We start from the raw sequence: 21,077 nt of genomic DNA, 5'->3' as shown, positions 1-21,077 counted from the left end.
ACACCTATTTTTCAATCTTTTTTTCAGGGCAAATGGAACACACAGTCAAAACCTACCAGGAATCAAACTGTAGACGAAATCATTTTCTTGTATTGACCAGATGGACGCAAGGTCTCCGTCGAGCGCCTGGCACTGCTTCCTAGCGTCCTGAAACGTGAAGTGAACGCCGGGGAAAAGCACGTCGCTGCTGCCGTAGCAATGACCGTGATAGCGCGACCAGCCTTCGTCGCAAGTAACTCTGTGCGCTTTAAAAAAATAAAACCGACAGAATAAACATAAAGTTCAGATTTTTTTAAATAAACATAAGTTCAGAGAATTTAATAAAGTTATTCAAAATTTATTGGGTGACGTACATTCTTTTATAAACAAAATGATTGATCGCGATGTTAAACCTAAATTCCAGTCTTGGGATTTTGCTTTCATATAAACTGATACAAAGCTAAATAACATAAAGCAAAAGATACTTACTATCTATGATCACACAAATCGATTTCCCCAAAAAATCAAATCTAGAGCTAGATTCTCACTGGGGAAAAACTCGCAGGCATAATAATAGGACTCGTTGCAAGGATAGTTGTCGATAAAGCAAAAGATACTATCTATAATCACACAAATCGATTTCCCATATAAAAAAAAACAAATCTAGAGCTAGATTCTCACTGGGGAAAAACTCGCAGGCATAATAATAGGACTCGTTGCAAGGATAGTTGTCGAGCATCCCGTAGCCGGCGCTGTCGGGGACAGACGAGGTTAGGGCGCAGAGTTCCGTGTCGTTGTGGTCCGGCTGACCGGGCCTCCAGTTGATGAAGTCTGTAGCGCTACCGTCGCTCCAGTACCAGTCGCCGCCACTTGCATCACGCGTCAACCCTACCCAGGTGTTACCTACCTCATCGTCTAGTAAACCTGGTAAATATATGGTTATTACTTGTTATTATTTATGACATTTATGTTATTACTTATTCTTGTTCTCAGAAGCTTGGAGACAGCATATAGGAAAAAGATATTAAGAGTTGTTGTGGAAAGATGCTGGTCCGGTGGATATGGAATTTTTTTTTCATGTTACCGTCTCAGTTATTGAGAAACGTTGGTCTTCACTATACTAGCGCCCACACAAGAGCCACAAACTTGATATTTCTTTCAATTAGAGAACTTTCTCTTTATTATTGATCTTATAGGTCAGGCAATCAACACGATCACCATCAAAACCTTTGGGGTAAATTAATAACGAATAATATCTTGAACACATGCATATTACTTGCTAAACAGTGTTTCTCATCACTACTTGAATTCAATTTTTTCAACTGTGAACATTCACGCACTCCATGCCGATTTAAGCGCCATAATGCCACGTTTGTGTTCATGAATTTGTTAAATTGTAAGAAATTTTACACTAATAACTAAAAATTTTTTCAACAGTACACGCACTCCATGCCAATTTTAACGCATATGCCGCGCTTGTCTTCACGAAATTTTTAAATTGTAATAAATTTTTCACATATAACTTAAAGCTCACTTTGAACATAGTCGACTTCGTCTTGTGAGTGCCAACTGACGAGCGTGGCTTCGCCTTCGATTTCCTTGCACTTGGCGATAGCGTTATGCCAGGTCTCCCAACTGGTGCTGGCGTAATAACATTTGCCTTCCTTGTAACTCCAGCCTTCGGGACACGTTTCTGAGACAACAGAAAGTATTTAAACTTTTTCCAAGCAAAAACTTGATTAATGCAGAAATTACAATTTCACGTTTCTGAGGCAATAGAAAATATTTAAAATTTTCAAAAAAATGAATTCATTTAGAAATTACAATTTCGATAAGTGGGGAAATACGTAATCTAAATATAATAATTACGCCAGTGTCGAAGGCAACAGAAAATATTTCAACTTTTTCCAAGAAAAAACTTAATTAATGCAGAAATTACAATTTCGATAACTGGGGAAATGTGTAATCTAAATATGATAATTACGCCAGTGTCTAGCATAAGAACCCGAGCAAAGTGAAATGAATGCATTGCACGATTTACTGCTAGTTATTACTTTCTTAAGAATAAGTACATATTAAAATAACTTTTAAAGTGTTGATTGTTACACGAATACGCCATCTGAAATAATTGTTACTAAATGTGTATTATTATCAATTGCAATGCAACTTCTGAAAATGTGCCATAATATTTTACAAATATATAAACAACAAGGATGAATATGCTAAACAATACGCTCTACCCAAATAATTTCTTCATACTTTGCACTGTACATCCCTCGTTAATCCTAATCCTCTGCTGTACATCTCATTAATCGTGCTGTTTATCCTTCATTCAATCTGCACATTAACTCACTCATTTACGCAGATGACTCATTAACATCACTCACTAATAAGAGTCTTGCAGGCGTAGCGCTCGGTAGACTCGCAGGGCTTGTCGTTCCATTGGCCTGCCCCGTCACCGTTGCTCGACAATATGTACATCTGATGGCAACATGTACATCTGATGGCAACATGTACATCTGATGGCAACATGTACATCTGATGGCAACATGTACATCTGATGGCAACATGTACATCTGATGACAATCATCTGATGACAACATGTACATCTGATGACAACATGTACATGTGATGGCAACATGTACGCCAGATGGCAACATGTGCATCTGATGGCAACATGTACATCGTAACCAATATATTAGTAACGATGTACCTCAAAACATCTAATGGCCAACATCGTAGATTTGTAGGGTATATCTCAATAAGGCACCTCAATGTTGCTCAATATTTAAACATCGAACTCTAAGAACAGTAAAATTGTAGTTCACTCCAATTTTACATCATCAATAGGTATATTTATGTTCCTTTTGAGAACTAGAAATGAGGAAGTGAAAAAATATATCCACACTGGTTAATACGTCAGATGTTGACAAACTTGGACCAGCGAGCCACATGCAGGCAGTCAGAGCATATTATGCTGCCCGGATGCATGTCAAGTCAAACATGTTGCAATGCATGTAGATTTTAATTTACTATTTCGAATTGATTTCGATTTTTCTTTATATAAAGTCACTTTATTTATACGTTTTAGCCAGAAGTTGGTAAATAATTTAGAAAGCAGAAACTAAGATTACAAAAAAACTTGTTTAGTTTTGATATTATCATTAATTTCTTATTAACCTTTAATATTGCAGTTGGAATATGCTGAATATATGTATGCGGTTTTCTGACAGTTCTCGATGTGGCTCTTGTTCAATGAGCTCGAAGTATTAGGTGGTCCGGCAAAAATTTCGTGTAAAACCTGGTCTTATAATATTTTATTTTCTATGCCTACAACTTTTCACTAAGTCAAGACATAGTCGGCAGTTTGTAAGTCATTCTACCTCTTGAAACGCACACGCTACTGAATATAGGCAATTATCGGTTCATCGTCGTCAACCTGGCTAATATTTTTGAATGTACAATGCATTTACATAGCTTCGTAGTTGATTTAATCGAATGTCTTATAATTTTTCTCAGTCATATGGACATCAAATTTTAATTCCTGACAAAATTTTTTGAATAAAAATAACTTATATTATAAATTGTGACAGAAACCCACTTCTCCGCATTTCTCGTGGCCGGCCCAGTCGTTGGGTTCACCAGGATACCAGTTGCTGTACTGGACGCTGCCACCATCCAGCCACGTCGTCAGGTTGCCGGTGTCGTCTGCCCGAAGTCCTATCCACACGCTCGTCAATTCGTTTGCGAACGAATCTTTGGGGTAAAAATTACTTATTACACTATATAAATGACAATATAATTAAATGTGCACTTTGGAGTTCAATTTAGACCACAGACTTCATTATCCATTTCACAATAAATACGGCTCTACTAAATCTATAAGTTTATACTGTAAAAGATAAGTACGGTTCGACTAAATTCTTTAACCACAGACGGTATTGTAAATTTCACGATAAATACGGTTCGACTAAATATAAACACTGTTATCCTGCAACGTGCACGTCGTACTCGTTACTATTGAACACAATGCACCCACCATAGATGAACTGGTTTTCTTCCTGGCTGTAGATGGACGTAAGTTTGCTGCCGTACATGTAGGTGCACATTTTGCGTGCTGCATCCCAATTCGTGAGCTCCGTCCCAGACGAAATGTAGTAGCAGTCATCATTAAACTTCTTCCAGCCAGTGGGGCATTCTGTTCAGTTGGATAAAAGGAAATGTAGTAGTGTCTGGAGTAGGAAATAAGATAGCGGTTATCAGTAAACTTCTTCCAGCCACTGGGGCATTCTGTTCCGTTGGATAAAAGGAAATGTAGTAGTGTTTGGAGTAGGAAATACCGTTGCAGTTATAATTAAACTTCTTCCAGCCGGTGGGGCATTCTGTTCAGCAACAAATATACTCATTATCAATGTTCGCTGTACAAACATACTTACATTTGCGATACCATGTTAGTGAGAAGTATAATTTGAAAATAGTATATTGAAAGCCTATGTGTGCGTTTATCACAGGTGTGGCAGATAGTGTTTTAAAATATTCTTTTGGTTCCGCAATGACTTATGTGAAAGTTCATCATTTCAAAGGAATCTCACCTGAGGTTGTGGCAGGAATTGTCGGAGCTCTGTAAGCGAGGCCTGCAGAAATGAAGAAAATAGTGAGGTGCATTTGTATAAAATATGCAAATGAAAATCGCTAGTTGACATCGGTGACTTCATTAATATGCAATTAGGATGTAAGTTTCAGTATTAAAAATTTTTTTAATCAAATTTTTTGCCTAAATATATGCCCTCTGAACATAATTTTTTTAAATGAAAAAAAAGGACTTTTCTTGAACATAAAACATATAATGTTACTGTTCGACGTCACGTCTGATGCTCAACATATCTGTTTCAGCAATTAAGTATGATAATGCAAAAAAGTGATATATCTAATGAAAAGTTTTACCTACGCAACTCAATTTAACCTACCTTTCTTCTCACAAACAAAGGCAAGTCTGTTCTCACAGTAACCGTCGTTCCATTTATAGAAGCCATCGTTGTATATTTCTGTTGACAAATATTTGTGTTATTTTTGGGCATTAATAAGTTAATTCAGGTCATTAAAGTTTTAATTATGCGAGGAAATTTCTAAAAAAATGGAACGAATTAAAAAACCGTTGGTTTTAAATATGCACGAATACTCCTAATGAGATTAAACACAACACCAAAAATTCTGAAGTAGTATAAAAATTTGATCTATCAGATGAAATTGGAAAGAAATCTGAAAATAATAACATTTCACTATTTTAAATAATCAAATATTAACATGAGCAGAAACTCTCGAAATGCTATTTGGATCTCAAATGCTAGACAGATAGTTCGTAAAATCCATGCTTAATATATAAGAAATCTCTGAAATACAGCTTACGTTTCGAATAAATCGCTCAACGAATAAAAGTATATCTCAATGATTAGTTATTAGTATGTATAAATCTCTGAACTAAATCTTGTGTTTTGAATACATTGCTCAGCTCGAATGCTATTTGCATCTCACAGAATAGCCAGATAGTATATGTATGTATAAACCAGGATTTATAGCTAAGAAATCTCTGAAATAAAAATCAATTTTATAGTAATACGCCTATAGACAAGGAATCTCCAGAATAAAAATTAATTTTATGATAAATCGTCACATTACCAGTACAGTACTCGTAGTAATATCCGTTAGGTTCGCCGTCAGCGTAGTTCAGTATACCCACGGGGTCTCCATCTCTCCAGTAGAGACCGTCCACATCGTTAGAGAGTCCTACGAAGATCGAGTGATCCTGCACCTGGGCTCGTGCTATCACTCCTGCGTGGCGAACAAATCATCAGTAAAGTCAATAGATTTAACCCTACGTGTCCGGATACATTAACCGTCATCAATGTTATTCGTACGTAAATGACTGGGACCGAGAGGGACGTCAGTTTGAAATAGGTTAAAGGAATTAAGTAAAGAAGTGTTTACATTTGATCATCGAAGTGCGTCAGTGGTGCCCAAAATTCATAATGGATTGAATCATCACCAATAGTTTAAAATAATAGCACGAAAAAACTGTCGTTAATATTGAAACTATCGATAATATGGAATTACTTGTACACAATTATATTTCATCAGAATCACTTGAAAGCTTGATGAGCCATAAAATAATGGCAATTCATAATGTCCATCGAACTAAATTATTCACAACACTAAACTATTCACATACCCTGCACGAATATTTGATCCTGTTCGGTACTGATGGAGGCCAAATCAGGCTGCGATTGCCCCTCTACGTAGTGCTGCTCCTGACAATGTAGTCTGGCGTCCGCAAATGTCATGTGTTCGGCAAAAAACCTATAACATACGCCGGTCGTTGTATCCTCTTCCCAACCATAACCGCAGTTGGTAGAGTCGGGAGCTGGTGTAGTGGTAGTGACAGGTGCTAGAGGCGTGGTAGAGTAAGCCCTCTTGCATACGAACGTCTTCAGGGCAGAACACCCGAGGTCGTTCCAATACCCGCCCTCTGCCAGGAGTTCTACGCAGTTCTCGCTTCCACCACTGGGCTCTCCTGAAAGTTATTTTCAACGTTTTGGTCTCGGCTACATCTGTGAACTCTTTTAAAAACTTACTTGACCATCACTGGAGGGACCTGCCATCACTATATAAGCCAGAATGCCAGAATTAGGGGCCTGCATTGAATTGGGTTGGCTTCGACTTTGGAGAGATGAACAGGCCTTGCTAGAGGCCTCAACCATCCGACGAGTTCAAGTTCAAGTTCAAGTTATGAAGCCTGATGTTGTAATATTACTAGGGATTTGAGGCTAGCATAGCCTCTCATTAATTAAATTAATGTTCAAAATATTAATTTATTATCACGGAGAACAAAAAAAAGTTCGAATGATAGGAGCTCTACGCAGTTCTTGCTACCGCCACTGGGTTCACCTGAAAATTATTTCAACGTTATGAAGCCTGAGGGGATAATATTACTAGGGATTAGAGGCTAGCTTTGCCTCTCATTAATTAAATGAATGTTCAAAATATTAATTTATTATCATGGAGAGCAAAAAATGTTTGAATGAAGCCGTGTCCGAGTAATGCTAAAATAATATCTGTCAAAGATCGCCTACTTTATGATCAATGATGACTGCAATAAGTTCGATGGGGTACGCGTTTCTCGGCGTCGAACGTCGCGGAACTAAACAAACAACTAACCAACTAAGTCTATTATTCAAAGTTATTATATTCGTAAACAAATAACAAATTTTTTATAATTTACAAGGTAAGAACTACTCTTGTATGCAAAGGTATTTTATAAGGTCAGTTATTTTTTAAATCGGGTAGTCAGAAGTGAATGATTCACGCTTACAAAAGGTATCATTAAATATACGGTTATCGAAAGTGGATGAAATATGGCTGTAATTATGAAACAAACCCGTATTCCAGTTGACAATGGTAACGATTTTGCCATCGTTCCACTGATAACTTCCGTCTTCTTTGCGGTCATTGAGGCCGATCCAACTGCTGCTCAGTACGTGGGCTGCGAGGCGAGGTAAAAGGAGTAAGTCAAAAGATTGCATCGCTTTTCGATGAAGTCAAAAGCTTCAAATTATCAATACGAACCAAGATCAATAGGTAATCTTTAGCCTTTTTACCAAAATAAATCAAAAAATTTACTTTTAAAATGTATTGTTTATCTAGAAGAGAGAAACAAATCGGCATGAATAGGTAGTTTTTAAGAGACCTGTATACTTTTCCGTAAGACACGAACACAAGGATAAAGGGATAAAGAATAAGGGAATAAGAATAAGGGAATAAGAATATTTAACCGGGACATGGGCCTAAAATAATAAGCTGATATTTTAACCATTCAAGAATAAACAATAGTTGCAATAGTGCTCTTTTTTTTTTCTTCGTAGCGTTTTATGACACTATAACAGACAGTAGCAGAGATATGCGGATAAGCGGTCGGATATAAAAAAATCAGCATTATATTTCATGCATGAGTAAATGCAATGAGCAACCAATGCGCAGAAAAAAATATCTTTTGATTTTTACGTCATCAGCGCGGGCATACAACATGTATATTGAAACACAATTCAACGAAGTTACACAGAATACAGAATATTTTGCTTGAACGGAATATGAAATTATACTTTATGAGCAGAAAATGAGCACTAAAGTGTAGTGAATTCCAAAACTAGAAAAGAATAAGAAAGTGAAGTGTATGTTACTGGACATGTGGTAATGCTAAGTACAAGACAGTGTAGCGTGAATAGAAGTCTACTGCCTCTACCCACTGAAAATTTACAGACGCGTCAGCTTCTGATTTTGAATACAAGAAGCTGGGGCGACTCTAAATTTTGTTAGGGTAGCAAGGTGAGAATAAATTTTTTCGTAATAAATAATTGATTACTATGAATGTAGTCCTGCTCAGGCCATGAGGTGACTGAGGCCAAGTGTCCGCCTTGGTTGGAGCATTGGTTCTCGGCCGCAGTCCATGACATCTCCTCCTGCGAGGCGTAGTAGCAGAAGTCCTGGTAGAGCGTCCAGCCCTCAGGGCAGTACTGGTTCACTGAACCACATACGAGAATATTGATACTTTTGTACCGGTCCACTGAACCACATACAAGAATATTGATACTTTTGTACTGGTTCACTGAACAACATACAAGAATATTGATACTTTTGTACCGGTTCACTGAGCGAAATACGAGAATATTGATACTTTTGTATCGGTTCACTGAGCAACATACAAGAATATTGATACTTTTGTACTGGTTCACTGAACAACATACAAGAATATTGATACTTTTGTACCGGTTCACTTAGCGAAATACGAGAATATTGATACTTTTGTATCGGTTCACTGAGCAACATACAAGAATATTGATACTTTTGTACTGGTTCACTGAACAACATACAAGAATATTGATACTTTTGTACCGGTTCACTTAGCGACATACGAGAATATTGATACTTTTGTATCGGTTCACTGAGCAACATACAAGAATATTGATACTTTTGTACTGGTTCACTGAACAACATACAAGAATATTGATACTTTTGTACCGGTTCACTTAGCGACATACAAGAATATTGATACTGTTGTACCGGTCCACTAAGCGACATACAAGAATACTGATACTTTTGTGCCGGTTCACTGAGCGACATACAAGGACAATATTGATACTGTTGTACCAGTTCACTGAGCGACATACAAGAATATTGATACTTTTGTACCGGTTCACTGAGCGACATACAAGAATATTGATACTGTTGTACTGGTTCACTGAGCAACATACGAGAATACTGATACTTTTGTACCGGTCCACTGAGCGACATACGAGAATATTGATACTTTTGCACCGGTCCACTGAGCGACATTCGAGGAGAATATAACCTAGTAAGTTTGGTGAAGGTTTAAACACAAAAAAAAATAGTTTTCACATTCTACAAATAATTATACTATCATAAAACTTCTTAAACTGGTACTTATGATTGATATCAACATATGTAGCGCAATAAATGAACATGCTTCGATGGCACTGATCCTACTGTTCATTCCTACGGTGGCGCTGCACCTGTTGGAATTCCGGAATTTTTCGTTTTTAATGTAAGGCTGTTATACCGTCGGTAAATAGCATACCCTATACATTTTAGTATAATGCACTTCACATTTACTTAACGCTTTGTCCTCAGTACATGCCACCATGCAGTAATTTACTAAAATATAAAAAAAAATTCAGAGACAATCATATAGAATTTGTACAATTAATAATCTCTGCAGAACCAATACACAAACTTTATACAAGTATCCAGGAAACTTGAGAGAAGCATAGACGAAAAAGGAATATGTGAACTGCAACACAATCGACAGAAATCAACTCAAAATTTTAATATTCGAAGCACTCATATAACTTAAGGACAAAATACGCGTACTAGAAGTACTTCTTAGATACCAAATTAACCCCACAAAATGGGACCTTCATTTATGTGTCGCGAGATCTACATATATTGAAGCAGCAAGTGACGATAGTCCTTTAAATTCAAAGCTAAATCGGAGGAAAGAAAGATGCTTCAATCATCTTGTTAGAAGCAGAGATTTGCGTTACGAGGTCCAAATTTCGTTAGCTAACTGCATTCATAAAAATTTATTTAAACTGCTAATGACCGTTAATAGTTATTGAAAGTGCTTTGCGAGACCGTTCAACATGAAGAATCTCAAAAAAAAGGAAGAAAACTTCATAATATGAAATATGCCGATTATTGGACAAAAGAGACGTAATAGGCGTTTAAAAATTAGTTTTTGAAAACAACACGTTCAAAGAATCCAGTTTTTTTATGCTACACATGTCCAATGAATTTTTAATTTCATTTTCATATATTAAAAAATTAATTTTCAATTTGTTTAATATATAAAAGTTTTGTAAATTTTCAAAGTTATTTATTCTGTCAACTGATTCATGCATTGTCTCCAACTTTATGCAAGTGTGCAAAATTTCAGATAGATTGGACAGGTAGAAAGGTACTAAATATTGAATACGTATAAGATTTGTAGCAGACAGACAAACAAACAAACAAACAAACAACAAGAAGTGAAGTTAATAACATGCGTTTAAAAATTACTTTTTAAAAACAACACTTCTGAACAATCCAGTGTCTTGGATGTTACACATGTACAATGAATTTCTAATTTTATTTGCATAAATTAAAAAAATTATTTTTCAATATTTTTTAGGATATCAAAATTTTGTAAATTATCAAAATTAATTATTTTTTCAACTGATTCATGCATTGTCTCTGACTTTATGCAATTGTGCAAAATTTCAGATCAGTTGGAAAGGTCAAATTGTGTCATATATGGATTATAAGATTTGTAGCAGACAAAATAATTTTTACATTTTTTTAATAATGAAAAAATTTTTTAATTTATAAAAGTATTTATTCTGTCAATTGATTCGTGCATTGCCTCCAATTTTACGCAAGTGTGCAAAATTTCAGATAGATTGGACTGGTAGAAGTGTGTCAAATATCGATAATACGATTTGTAGCTGACAAAATTATTTTTATTTTTTTTTAATTTCGAATTTTTTCAAATTTTCAAATCATTTATTCTATCAATTGATTCTTGCATTGTCTACAACTTTACGCAAGTGTGCAAAATTTCAGATCGATTGGACAGGTAGAAGTGTGTTGAATATTGATTTTAAGATTTGTAGCAGACAAACAAACAACAAGAAGTGAAGTTAAAGAGAAGTGTTGTAAAAAGGGACTGACATGGGGCGGGCGGGATGTGGACTGGCGTGCTCTTGTCAACCTCACACACGTGCTTGTGGGTGTCGGTGCACACGACTGGAGTCCAGGTCTCTTCGCCACTCTCTGGCGACCATCAGGACTTTAATGATTTTTGTAAGACTTTAAATTAAATTTTATGCAGTCTTTGGGACTTTCGGAAGTTTACCTCGCCGCTCTCTGAAGACCAACAGGACTTTAACATCTTTTGCAAGACTTTAATTAAATTTAATGCAGTCTTTGGGACTTTCTGAAGTTTACCTCGCCGCTCTCTGAAGACCAACAGGACTTTAACATCTTTTGCAAGACTTTAATCAAATTTAATGTACTCTAAGGGACTTTTCTGAAGTTTACTGTACCTATCCATGTAGGAGTGTGTGTAAGCAATGCTGCTGACTCAGTTTATAGCAGATTAAATGAGTAGTTGGGATTTTCCATGATGAATTCAAAATATTTATTGTGCTTGCAGCGTATAAATTTGCAACAGTTAAAACTAAGTTCAAGTTACTACTTGAAATTAATCCAACATGAGTAACTAAAATATTCTAGACGACTCACCCGTCAACCGAGCATACACGCACTTCCTATCCCCAGCTGCGATGGCGCTCGCTTCATCTTCTTCAGACATCTTGGTGTAGTTTCGCGAGTACGGTGTGCCGTCAATCCACATGAAGCCTTCATCGCTTTTGTTCACTAATACAAAGTCCATAAATGGTAAAATCACTTGGCTGCTTAAGTCGCAAATTTACCTAGGTTTTGAACTGACGATGGAGCTGGACTCCGAAACGTTTTCGCTTATAAGAAATGGTGAACTTTTTGGCTATTTTCTTTACTTTTAAATTCTTGGTAAAGTCCATAAATGGTAAATTAATCTTGATGATGATAATAATTCTTGTATTATATAGTCCAGAAAACGTTATCTCTTCTGGAACAATGGATTTTTAATTTTTTTTCACATATAATTCATGCGCAGTTGATATGCTGGAGCTCTAACGATTTTTATTAAAGTAATTAGTTCGTGACTCACAGTACAGGCCAAGCCAGAGGTGCTCCCTACCGTACTGATTATATGTAACATATTTAGCTCATGACTCACAGTACAGGCCAAGACAGAGGTGCTCCCTACCGTTTTCGATTATATGTAACATATTTAGTTCGTGACTCACAGTACAGGCCGAGCCAGAGATGCTCCCTACCGTACTGATTATATATAACATATTTAGCTCATAACTCACAGTACAGGCCGAGCCAGAGATGCTCCCTACCGTACCGATTATATACAACATATTTAGCTCATAACTCACAGTACAGGCCAAGACAGAGGTGCTCCCTACCGTACTGATTATATATAACATATTTAGTTCGTGACTCACAGTACAGGCCAAGCCAGAGACCGTACTGATTACGTATATATAACATATTTAGCTCATAACTCACAGTACAGGCCAAGCCAGAGATACTCCCCGCCGCTGAATGACGAGTGCAAGAAGCCGTCCTCGTCAGCGGTCTCAATGATGGCCAAGTGGGCACCCACCCCCGCGCAGAGATCGTACGCGGTGTCCCACGTGACGATGTCGTCGTCTTGACGGTTGAAGTAGTAACACGAGTCCCCGTACAGCTGCCAGCCCATCACACAAGCACCTAGATAATATTTAATTATTTATGTCGTTGTTAGCCGGTAATTTAGGTAAGAATAACATTCATACGATGGAGTTTTCCGTGCGAACAGAATTTTGGGTACATCACCTAGAATATTGTCAACTTCAACCAGCTGCCACTTTATATGGTTATGGTAGAAATAACATAACACACGCTGGGAGAAAAAACATTAAAACCGCGCTTCAGATTTTTTCGTGTTTATTTATCACAAGAAACACCCTCACCCTTCTCCCGCTGGCAGATGAAGTGGTTATCGTTCCTTGAGTCCTCAGTCACCCATTTGCCAGGGGAGACTTCATGGTCGACCACCCCGCTGGCGTAACCGTTCATTGATCTGCGCACAAACTTTATACAATTATCGGGAAACTTGAGTGAAGCTAAGACGAAAAACACAGGGGCCATACTTTCACAATCCGCTAAGTGAACGTAGGTACTTACGCTCTATTTTCTTGTCTATGATTGGTGGATTTTGCTTGAAAGGCCGTCAATGATTGGCTAATGAACTTAGAATCTCTTAACTTTTTTTTGAAAGATTGACCACAGTAACGTACAGTTTAGCGGTGTGAGCGTTTATTATAACGTTAGACCGGTCGCTGATTCTAAACATCGCAGAATTTTCACAGCTCGTTGCGGTCTCGAACACGCAACTCACTGCTCCAACTTTGCTGTGCTTAACCGTTCAGCCTCCTAACCGATTTTACCAGAACTGTCGCAAGTAGCCCACGTAAAACTCTCTGTTCCACAAAAACTAAATGATTGAATTTGTCTTGTTCGAAAGTTAGTAGCTCGTCGTGTTCTGCTTGTGGAATATTTAAGATTTTTCTTGGATCAACGAACTGCAGATGTCATCATTCAATTCATAATTGAATATTATTATTGATAGTGCAGTACTAAAATTTATCGTTCTTACGATGAAATTATTTGTTGATACGAATTAGTTTTATAAACTACAGAATATTAAAAAAATTGGTCTGAAAAGTGCAAAGAAAATACAGCGAGAAATTGATGCCTTTTAATTGGTTCTTGCTGCAAAAAGGGAAGAATATTTACTCCTTCCAGAATACTAGCCAGATAAGCATTGAGCACAAGACGCACATGCACCTCAGCAGGGGCCATACTTTCAAAACTCGCTAACTGAACGTAAGTACTTACGCTCTATTTTCTTGTCTATGATTGGTGGATTTTGCTTGAAAGGCTGTCAATGATTGGCTGATGAACTTACGATCTCGTAACTTTTTCTGAAAGTATAGGCCCTGTTACGTTAAAAATAAAAATACCAATACTACCACGAAATTTATTTGGTTATCTTCGCGTTTATCGGCATTGCGACTGAAGAAAGAATGATAGCTAAAACTCTCTTCCACCACCATATCCCACACAAAGTAATGCTCATTTCTTTGTCTATAAAATTTCCTTATTACATGGAAATGATATAGATAATAGACAAAACATATACCCTCTCATAGAAATCGTGTAACTTGTTAGTAGAAAAACAATAAGTGTTTGGAAAACTATATAGTTCAAACATAGATGTGGATTAAAGAACAATCAATTACTCACACTGGCATGCTCAGATTTTCGTTCCATAGCAAGAAGCTGCTGCTCTCTCCAATCCACGTGAAGTTTCCTTCATGGCCCTGAAATGTATGTAAAATTGCAAGATTGTGAATACAGTTTTTAGCGTTATAAATGTATTATAAATTACATCAAATTACGACCAAATTTTGTTTCGTTTCCAAGCTTTAAGTTAGGACATGTTCCAATTTTAACACCCACCACTAGTTGGTATATGTCAATCATCGCACCGCTGCGCAAGACTATCTTTCCAAGACTTTAAGCATGCCCTAGTCTCCTTCAAGAAGTCAAAATGTCCCAGTACAATTTTTAAAAACAGAATATTGCTGCATTCTCAAGGAACTTCATCCATTTTTGCTCTAGCTAACAAATTCAGTAATAAATTACCTACTTGAGAACCATTTGAAATTTCTCAAAATTATATCCCAATATCGTCCGTTGCAAATTTACAGCACGTTTATTACTCCTTTCATTTGCGGAAAGCTGTTCATTAAAAGATACAATCCCGTTGTCGGCTTTAAATCCTTACCATTGCATCAATTTGGTAACTTATTCTTGCACTTACGACCATTCTACTATTGCAGAAACCAAATAATTTACCCATGAAAGTATAGGTCACTCCATGACTCTGTGAAAGTTTAGGTCATCAGCTTCCTTGATTCGTGAACACGAAGCCACGACGGTTACTTCTTCACTGCTACCTTACCAACCTTCGAGTTTAGATTACCAGTTTTCCTAATTTATGGACACAAAGCCATTTCGGTGTATTGTTTACTGCTACACTACAAAGTTTTTAGTTTAGGTCACCAGCTCGGTGATGCCGATCCAGACGTTGTCGTGTTGCCTGACCCCTTCGTCAAAGACAAAGTTCTGCTCCTGAAAGTCGTGGATTGTGATGAGATGACCGCTCACGTCCCGACACTGCGCTTCTCCGTCCAGCCACGTAGTTGAACTGTCAGATGTCTGTGAGAGACACGTTGAATACGTCTAAATAAGATCTGAAATAATATTTCGATATCTGATGAGATATCACGCCATGATAACAATCTTACGGTCTATATGCCATGATTCATGCCAGTATCAAATAAACTAACCTATAATATAAAAGTTTCTAACGCAATTACCCAGTTAAGCGAAGACCCCAATTACTTTGATCCCTAAATAGTCCAATAATAAAATACTTAAACAATTTAAAAAAACACGTTTTTCTTGTGGACTAAAAAGTAGAAAATAAATTATGGCTCGCCCCAAAAAACGTGTATCGGGCAGATTTATGATTAAAGCGAAAAGCACACAACACACGAATTTTGGAAATTTGATGGTGAACGTACAGCCCGACCCAAGTGCTTCCCTAAAAGTTTCAGAGCGCTAGCTAGCGGGAAAGTTGGTGAAATATCGATTGCAAGATTTGATCATCACAAACAGACAGACAGACAGACACGAAAGCAAGCTAAGAAAAACGTGGTAATAAAAATGTTTGATGGTCGATTTTCGTTGGTTGAACGTATCCTATAATCGATCTATTTCTGATTATAAAAAGCATTTTGAAGATTTCTCCAAAGCTACAATTGAAAACCATTACATCATTAGAACATTATCGTAGATATGAATTTTATTGGCGATAAGCATATAATTTTTCACTACTATTTTCTTAGTTCTATTTTATATTTTCACCATTAATAGCTTTGAAAATACCCTGTCGCAACTGATTTTAATAAACAAATAAGTTAAGTAACATACACACCTTGTAGCACCTGTCCATGGTGTACCGCCACCCGTCCTCAACATCGCAGTACATTGGCTCACCTGCAGCACAAACCACAACAATTATTAATATTTATTCATTATTTACTTCATTAATAATTATTCATTATTTACTGCATTACAATGGCTCACCACTCTCCATTCTCTAAACATTTTATTTGGAATTATTTGCTGTAGGAAAAACGGAAGGTAGTAAAGCGTCATTGTTAGAGTTGTCTAATTTAATAGTAATAATGTGCAACTTATCTGCACTTCCGATGAAAATTATTTACAAATAATTAATACATATAATGGGCTGTAATTATATCAAATAGCGATGTATTTAATCACATCAAAGCTTACGATCACAGCAGAGCTTATACAAAGTCGACTTTGTCCAAAAATCGAACTTTAACTGTGCCTTTGGAGTTCATTAAGGAGCACTCTAGCTTGTACTCTTCAGCTATACTGGTAAAATTTAGCTTATGTAGCACCCATAAAATAAAATACAGGTTGCTGTATTTATATTATTAGCAGGCACTCACTGATCTCACGGTGGCAGATGAAGTGATACTCATCGTCCGGGGGGTGTCCGAGCAGCGTAGTGTCAATGGTGATGACGCCGTACAGCCCATCTCTCGGGCGCGGGTCTTCCGGTCTGGAAAATTAGTGTTCATATACATTACAAATATTATTTACAAATATTATTTACAAATATTATTTACAAATATTATTACAATTGTTATTTACAAAGTTCCTTGCGTCCAATTATTGTTAAATTGAATCTTAATTTGTTAATTAGGTCAATTTTTGTGGAATTAGCGATATCATTGTTATTATGGAATTGTTATCATTGTTAATCATATGGTCAACATAAAAATTGGTACTTCTGTAGATCTCAACAATAAAACAATAATAAATTAGTTAGTTTCATGTTTGTTCCTGACAGGTATTCAAGGTTGACGGGTTGGCCGTGTAAATCTCGACATTAAAATAATAATAAATTAATTATTTTCATGTTTGTTCCTGACAGGTATTTAAGGTTAACGGGTTGACCGTGTAGATATCAACATTAAAATAATAATAATTTAATTATTTTCATGTATGTTCCTGACAGGTATTCAAGGTTGACGGGTTGGCCGTGTAGATATCAACATTAAAACAATAATTTAATTATTTTCATGTTTGTTCCTGACAGGTATTCAAGGTTGACGGGTTGACCGTGTAGATATCAACATTAAAATAATAAATTAATTATTTTCATGTTTGTTCCTGACAGGTATTCAAGGTTGACGGGTTGACCGGTGTTGACCCAATACCACGTGCTGCTGTTGTCCGAATATTTAGCGTCAATCCAAAACTCGGATGAGTCCCCGACCAAGCCGCTCGCTACGATTTGCAGGGCGATCCATTCCTAGCATACAAAAAATTAGCTATTCCGTGAAGGATGAAGCATGAGGTCTAAATGATCTTTATACCAGGGGAACTATATTTACCTTCTAATATATTACAATACGAATAAAATAACAAATTGTCAGTTCCAGCCGCATAGATATGAACTCTGTTTGATCTAGAGACAGTCTTGACACCTACCGTCAATGCCATTAACTTCGTCGTAACACTTATGTCGCTGGCATAAAAAAAAAACAATCTATTTTGTTAACAAAACTGTGTCACAACTTGCAAGCGTGATCGAAAAAGCTTCTTATTTCTAATGTGATAATTGAAACTTATAAATCGTAGTTGTGGCCAGTATTATAAAGTTTTCATTGACAAGCGGCTATTTAAGTGCATTATCTGCTGAGTGGCGATATGACATAAGTGACATTGACAGGTAATGCAATATTCTGCCATGCATATCAAGAATACATTGCACTCGACGAAATAAATAATTTGAACTGGATAGAAATACTTTCGCAGGAACATTTTCTACATCTTAACTAACCGCCATATCTTTGGACCCGATGTTAACAAGATTGCCGTTCTCAGCATCACAGTACGCCTGGGCATCGTTCCAGGTTCGCTTGGACCAGCCATGGAAGAGGTAGCAGTCGTTGGTGCCCCCGCGCTGTATGTAGTATGGGGGACACTTGGCTACCATCTCGCCAACACCTGTAAGTGGGTACCAGCTTCTCTGTTAATTATGATTAATGATGGCTAAAATTGTTTATGTTGTCAACTGGTTATGTCAACACTTGGTTGCGTCGCCATTGGTTACGTCGACAACTGGTTATGTCGTCAACTGGTTAAGTCTAAAATTGATTATGTCGACAACTGGTGATGTCGACAACTGGTTAATTCTAAAATTGATTATGTCGACAACTGGTTATGTCGACAACTGGTTAAGTCTAAAATTGATTATGTCGTCAACTGGTTATGTCAACTGGTCATGTCGACACTTGGTTACGTCGACAACTGGTTATGCCGACAACTTGTTAAGTCTAAAATTGATTATGTCGACAACTGGTGATGTCGACAACTGGTTATGCCGACAACTTGTTAAGTCTAAAATTGGTTATGTCGACAACTGGTTATGCCGGCAACTTGTTAAGTCTAAAATTTGTCATGTCGACAACTGGTTATGCCGACAACTTGTTAAGTCTAAAATTGGTTACGTCGTCAACTGGTTATGTCGTCAACTGGTTATGTCGTCAACTGGTTATGTCGTCAACTGGGTATGCATGTCGGCAATTTTTTTTGCGTTAACTGGTTCTGTCGACAAATTGGTTATTTCGGCTATTTTTCTTCGTTAACTGGTTATGTCTACAACTGATTATGTCGACCATCGGTTATGTCGGAAATTTTTTATGTCGACAACTGGTTACATCGACCATCGGTTATGTTGACAATTTTTTATGTCGACAACTGGTTATGTCGACGATTGATTGTTTCTTTGTTCAAGATTGATAAATTTCCTGGATTGATGACGATTAAGGAACGAGCTATATAATGTAGGATGAAACGACATCCTGACGTGTAGATTAGTAGATATTATCATCAATCATCTAGTTATGACATGTCACTTCTGACATGTCATTCTGACTTTTGACATGTCATTGTAGTATCTAGCATATTAATATTTATTTATGATATTATTAGATACGTGAACATATAAATAACGTATTTGAAAATCAATACCTATATCAAACGGAACTTACAGTATCAAACGTTCACTCAGATTAAACGAAATTCATAAGAGTTTCATGGATGCTAAAATCTTCTAAACAAAACAATTGATAAGAGTCTTTAAAATCAAATGTGAGATTCGATTCACTCTGTCGAAATATTCCTAATTCATATTTTTTAAAATTACTCGGATTTTACAATCAATTCTTAATTATTATTTGAGATTTTTTGTTGCGATTCGTCGATCCATAAAATTATGAGTATAAATCTATATAAATCTCGAGAAAATCTTTGCTGAATATCTTTTAGCTTTCAAATGAGTGGCCGGATTGTTGACGTCTCGAAAAGTGTTCAGTCTGTTCAAGCCTCGGAAAGTATGAAGACTGTTCACGCCCTCGAAATTGTTTAGTCTGTCCATGTCTCGGAAAATGTTCTGACTGATAACGTTTCGAAAATTTTTTTAGACTGTTCACGTCTCGTAAACTGTTCGGACTGCTCACGTCTTTGAGAGAATATAGACTTCTCATGAATCGGAAAGTGTTCAGTCTGGCAATGTCTTGGAAAATGTTTAGACTGTTCACTTCTCGAAAACTGTTCAGACTGTTTACGTTTCGAAAAGTATTCCGACGAATTTGAGCTCTTGATTTATAAATTAGAGCTTAGATCTTGTTAGAATGCATATGCAAATTCAAGCGATTAGTTTAAAATAACTTTTTCGTAGCTAGTTAAAAAAATATTACGCCAAAGTTCATCATAATTTTGCAGCAATGTGCGTGCACTTACATTCATGGTACACACAAGCCAATAAAAGAAGCAATTTTAAATATTTTCCCATCAATTGCGCCATCTTGGGCGTTGAGGTTCAGTGTCAAATTTCAAAAACTCAGGACCGTGCAGGATGAATTACTTGCTTTGTCTATCAAACTCTTCGTTGCACTGACCAAACCATGCCCCAGAGCAGGGCGTTCTCTGAAATGAGCCCGTGACCGCGAACAAACAATGCGTATCTGAGAGATAAACGGCGCTTGTTTATTGCGAACGACCTTTCCGTTCACTCCCCTTAATAGCAGAAAACTTGACTGAACAATAGCACGGATGACGCAGATTAGAGATAAGACCGCTGCCGAATTATATCCCTTGATTTCTAGCGATTCGATTGTTCTATCTAGTTCTGGTGAACAAAATTTTCATGTGGTAATTAATCAAATAATAGATCAAATAATAAACAAAGAATAAAATAAAATAAATAAATCAAAGAAAAAAAAATAAATAAATCAAAGAAAAATAAAATAAATAAATCAAAGAATAAACTCTAACCTGAGCCGCTTGTAATTTCAATTAGGTACATGTAAAGGATAGAGTATGTAAATACTCTATAGAATATACGTTATCGTGAAATTACAGTGCTTAAGTTCACGTTTACTTATTCACCTATTGAATTGCTATAATTCAATATAATCAAGATTTAAGTGTATCGTCGAAATTGTTAAGACTGGAATATATACTGTATAGACAACATTTAGATAATATATAGCATTTATAATTTTATATGTATGGAATATATATAGACTCCCGTGTGACAGAGTGAATGAAATGTGAATCATGAAATTTATATTACCTGAAAACACAATTCTGAAAAAACTCAACTGGCTTCTATGGAATACAAAACTATTTAAAGCATTTCGCTGCAGCTCTGGATGGCT

The 21,077-nt window shown here is 36.5% G+C and overlaps 1 protein-coding gene across 1 annotated transcript in view; it reads right to left on the bottom strand.

The window, feature by feature from the left end:
* Positions 1-20,303, bottom strand: part of LOC108669228 (macrophage mannose receptor 1) — a 42,680-nt gene extending 22,377 nt beyond the window's left edge. The window contains exons 1-24 of the mRNA XM_018156532.2: positions 20,158-20,303; positions 18,194-18,360; positions 17,526-17,662; positions 16,794-16,906; positions 16,250-16,311; positions 15,313-15,468; positions 14,491-14,567; positions 13,155-13,264; positions 12,709-12,912; positions 11,830-11,964; positions 11,257-11,358; positions 8,393-8,551; positions 7,412-7,516; positions 6,206-6,547; positions 5,656-5,808; positions 4,947-5,024; positions 4,572-4,613; positions 4,019-4,177; positions 3,581-3,735; positions 2,367-2,460; positions 1,514-1,672; positions 661-903; positions 528-599; positions 57-245 (exon numbers count right to left, since the gene is read on the bottom strand). Of these exons, the coding sequence (XP_018012021.1) occupies positions 57-245; positions 528-599; positions 661-903; positions 1,514-1,672; positions 2,367-2,460; positions 3,581-3,735; positions 4,019-4,177; positions 4,572-4,613; positions 4,947-5,024; positions 5,656-5,808; positions 6,206-6,547; positions 7,412-7,516; positions 8,393-8,551; positions 11,257-11,358; positions 11,830-11,964; positions 12,709-12,912; positions 13,155-13,264; positions 14,491-14,567; positions 15,313-15,468; positions 16,250-16,311; positions 16,794-16,906; positions 17,526-17,662; positions 18,194-18,360; positions 20,158-20,221 (3,277 nt within the window). The 5' untranslated portion in view covers positions 20,222-20,303. The remainder of the gene's footprint in view (positions 1-56; positions 246-527; positions 600-660; positions 904-1,513; positions 1,673-2,366; positions 2,461-3,580; positions 3,736-4,018; positions 4,178-4,571; positions 4,614-4,946; positions 5,025-5,655; positions 5,809-6,205; positions 6,548-7,411; positions 7,517-8,392; positions 8,552-11,256; positions 11,359-11,829; positions 11,965-12,708; positions 12,913-13,154; positions 13,265-14,490; positions 14,568-15,312; positions 15,469-16,249; positions 16,312-16,793; positions 16,907-17,525; positions 17,663-18,193; positions 18,361-20,157) is intronic.
* Between the last annotated feature and the right edge of the window lie 774 nt (positions 20,304-21,077).

The sequence above is a fragment of the Hyalella azteca genome, unplaced genomic scaffold, assembly GCF_000764305.2.
Source record: "Hyalella azteca isolate HAZT.00-mixed unplaced genomic scaffold, Hazt_2.0.2 contig5430, whole genome shotgun sequence".
Classification (NCBI taxonomy): Eukaryota; Metazoa; Arthropoda; class Malacostraca; order Amphipoda; family Hyalellidae; genus Hyalella; species Hyalella azteca.
This window is presented reverse-complemented; position numbering and strand designations above follow the sequence as displayed.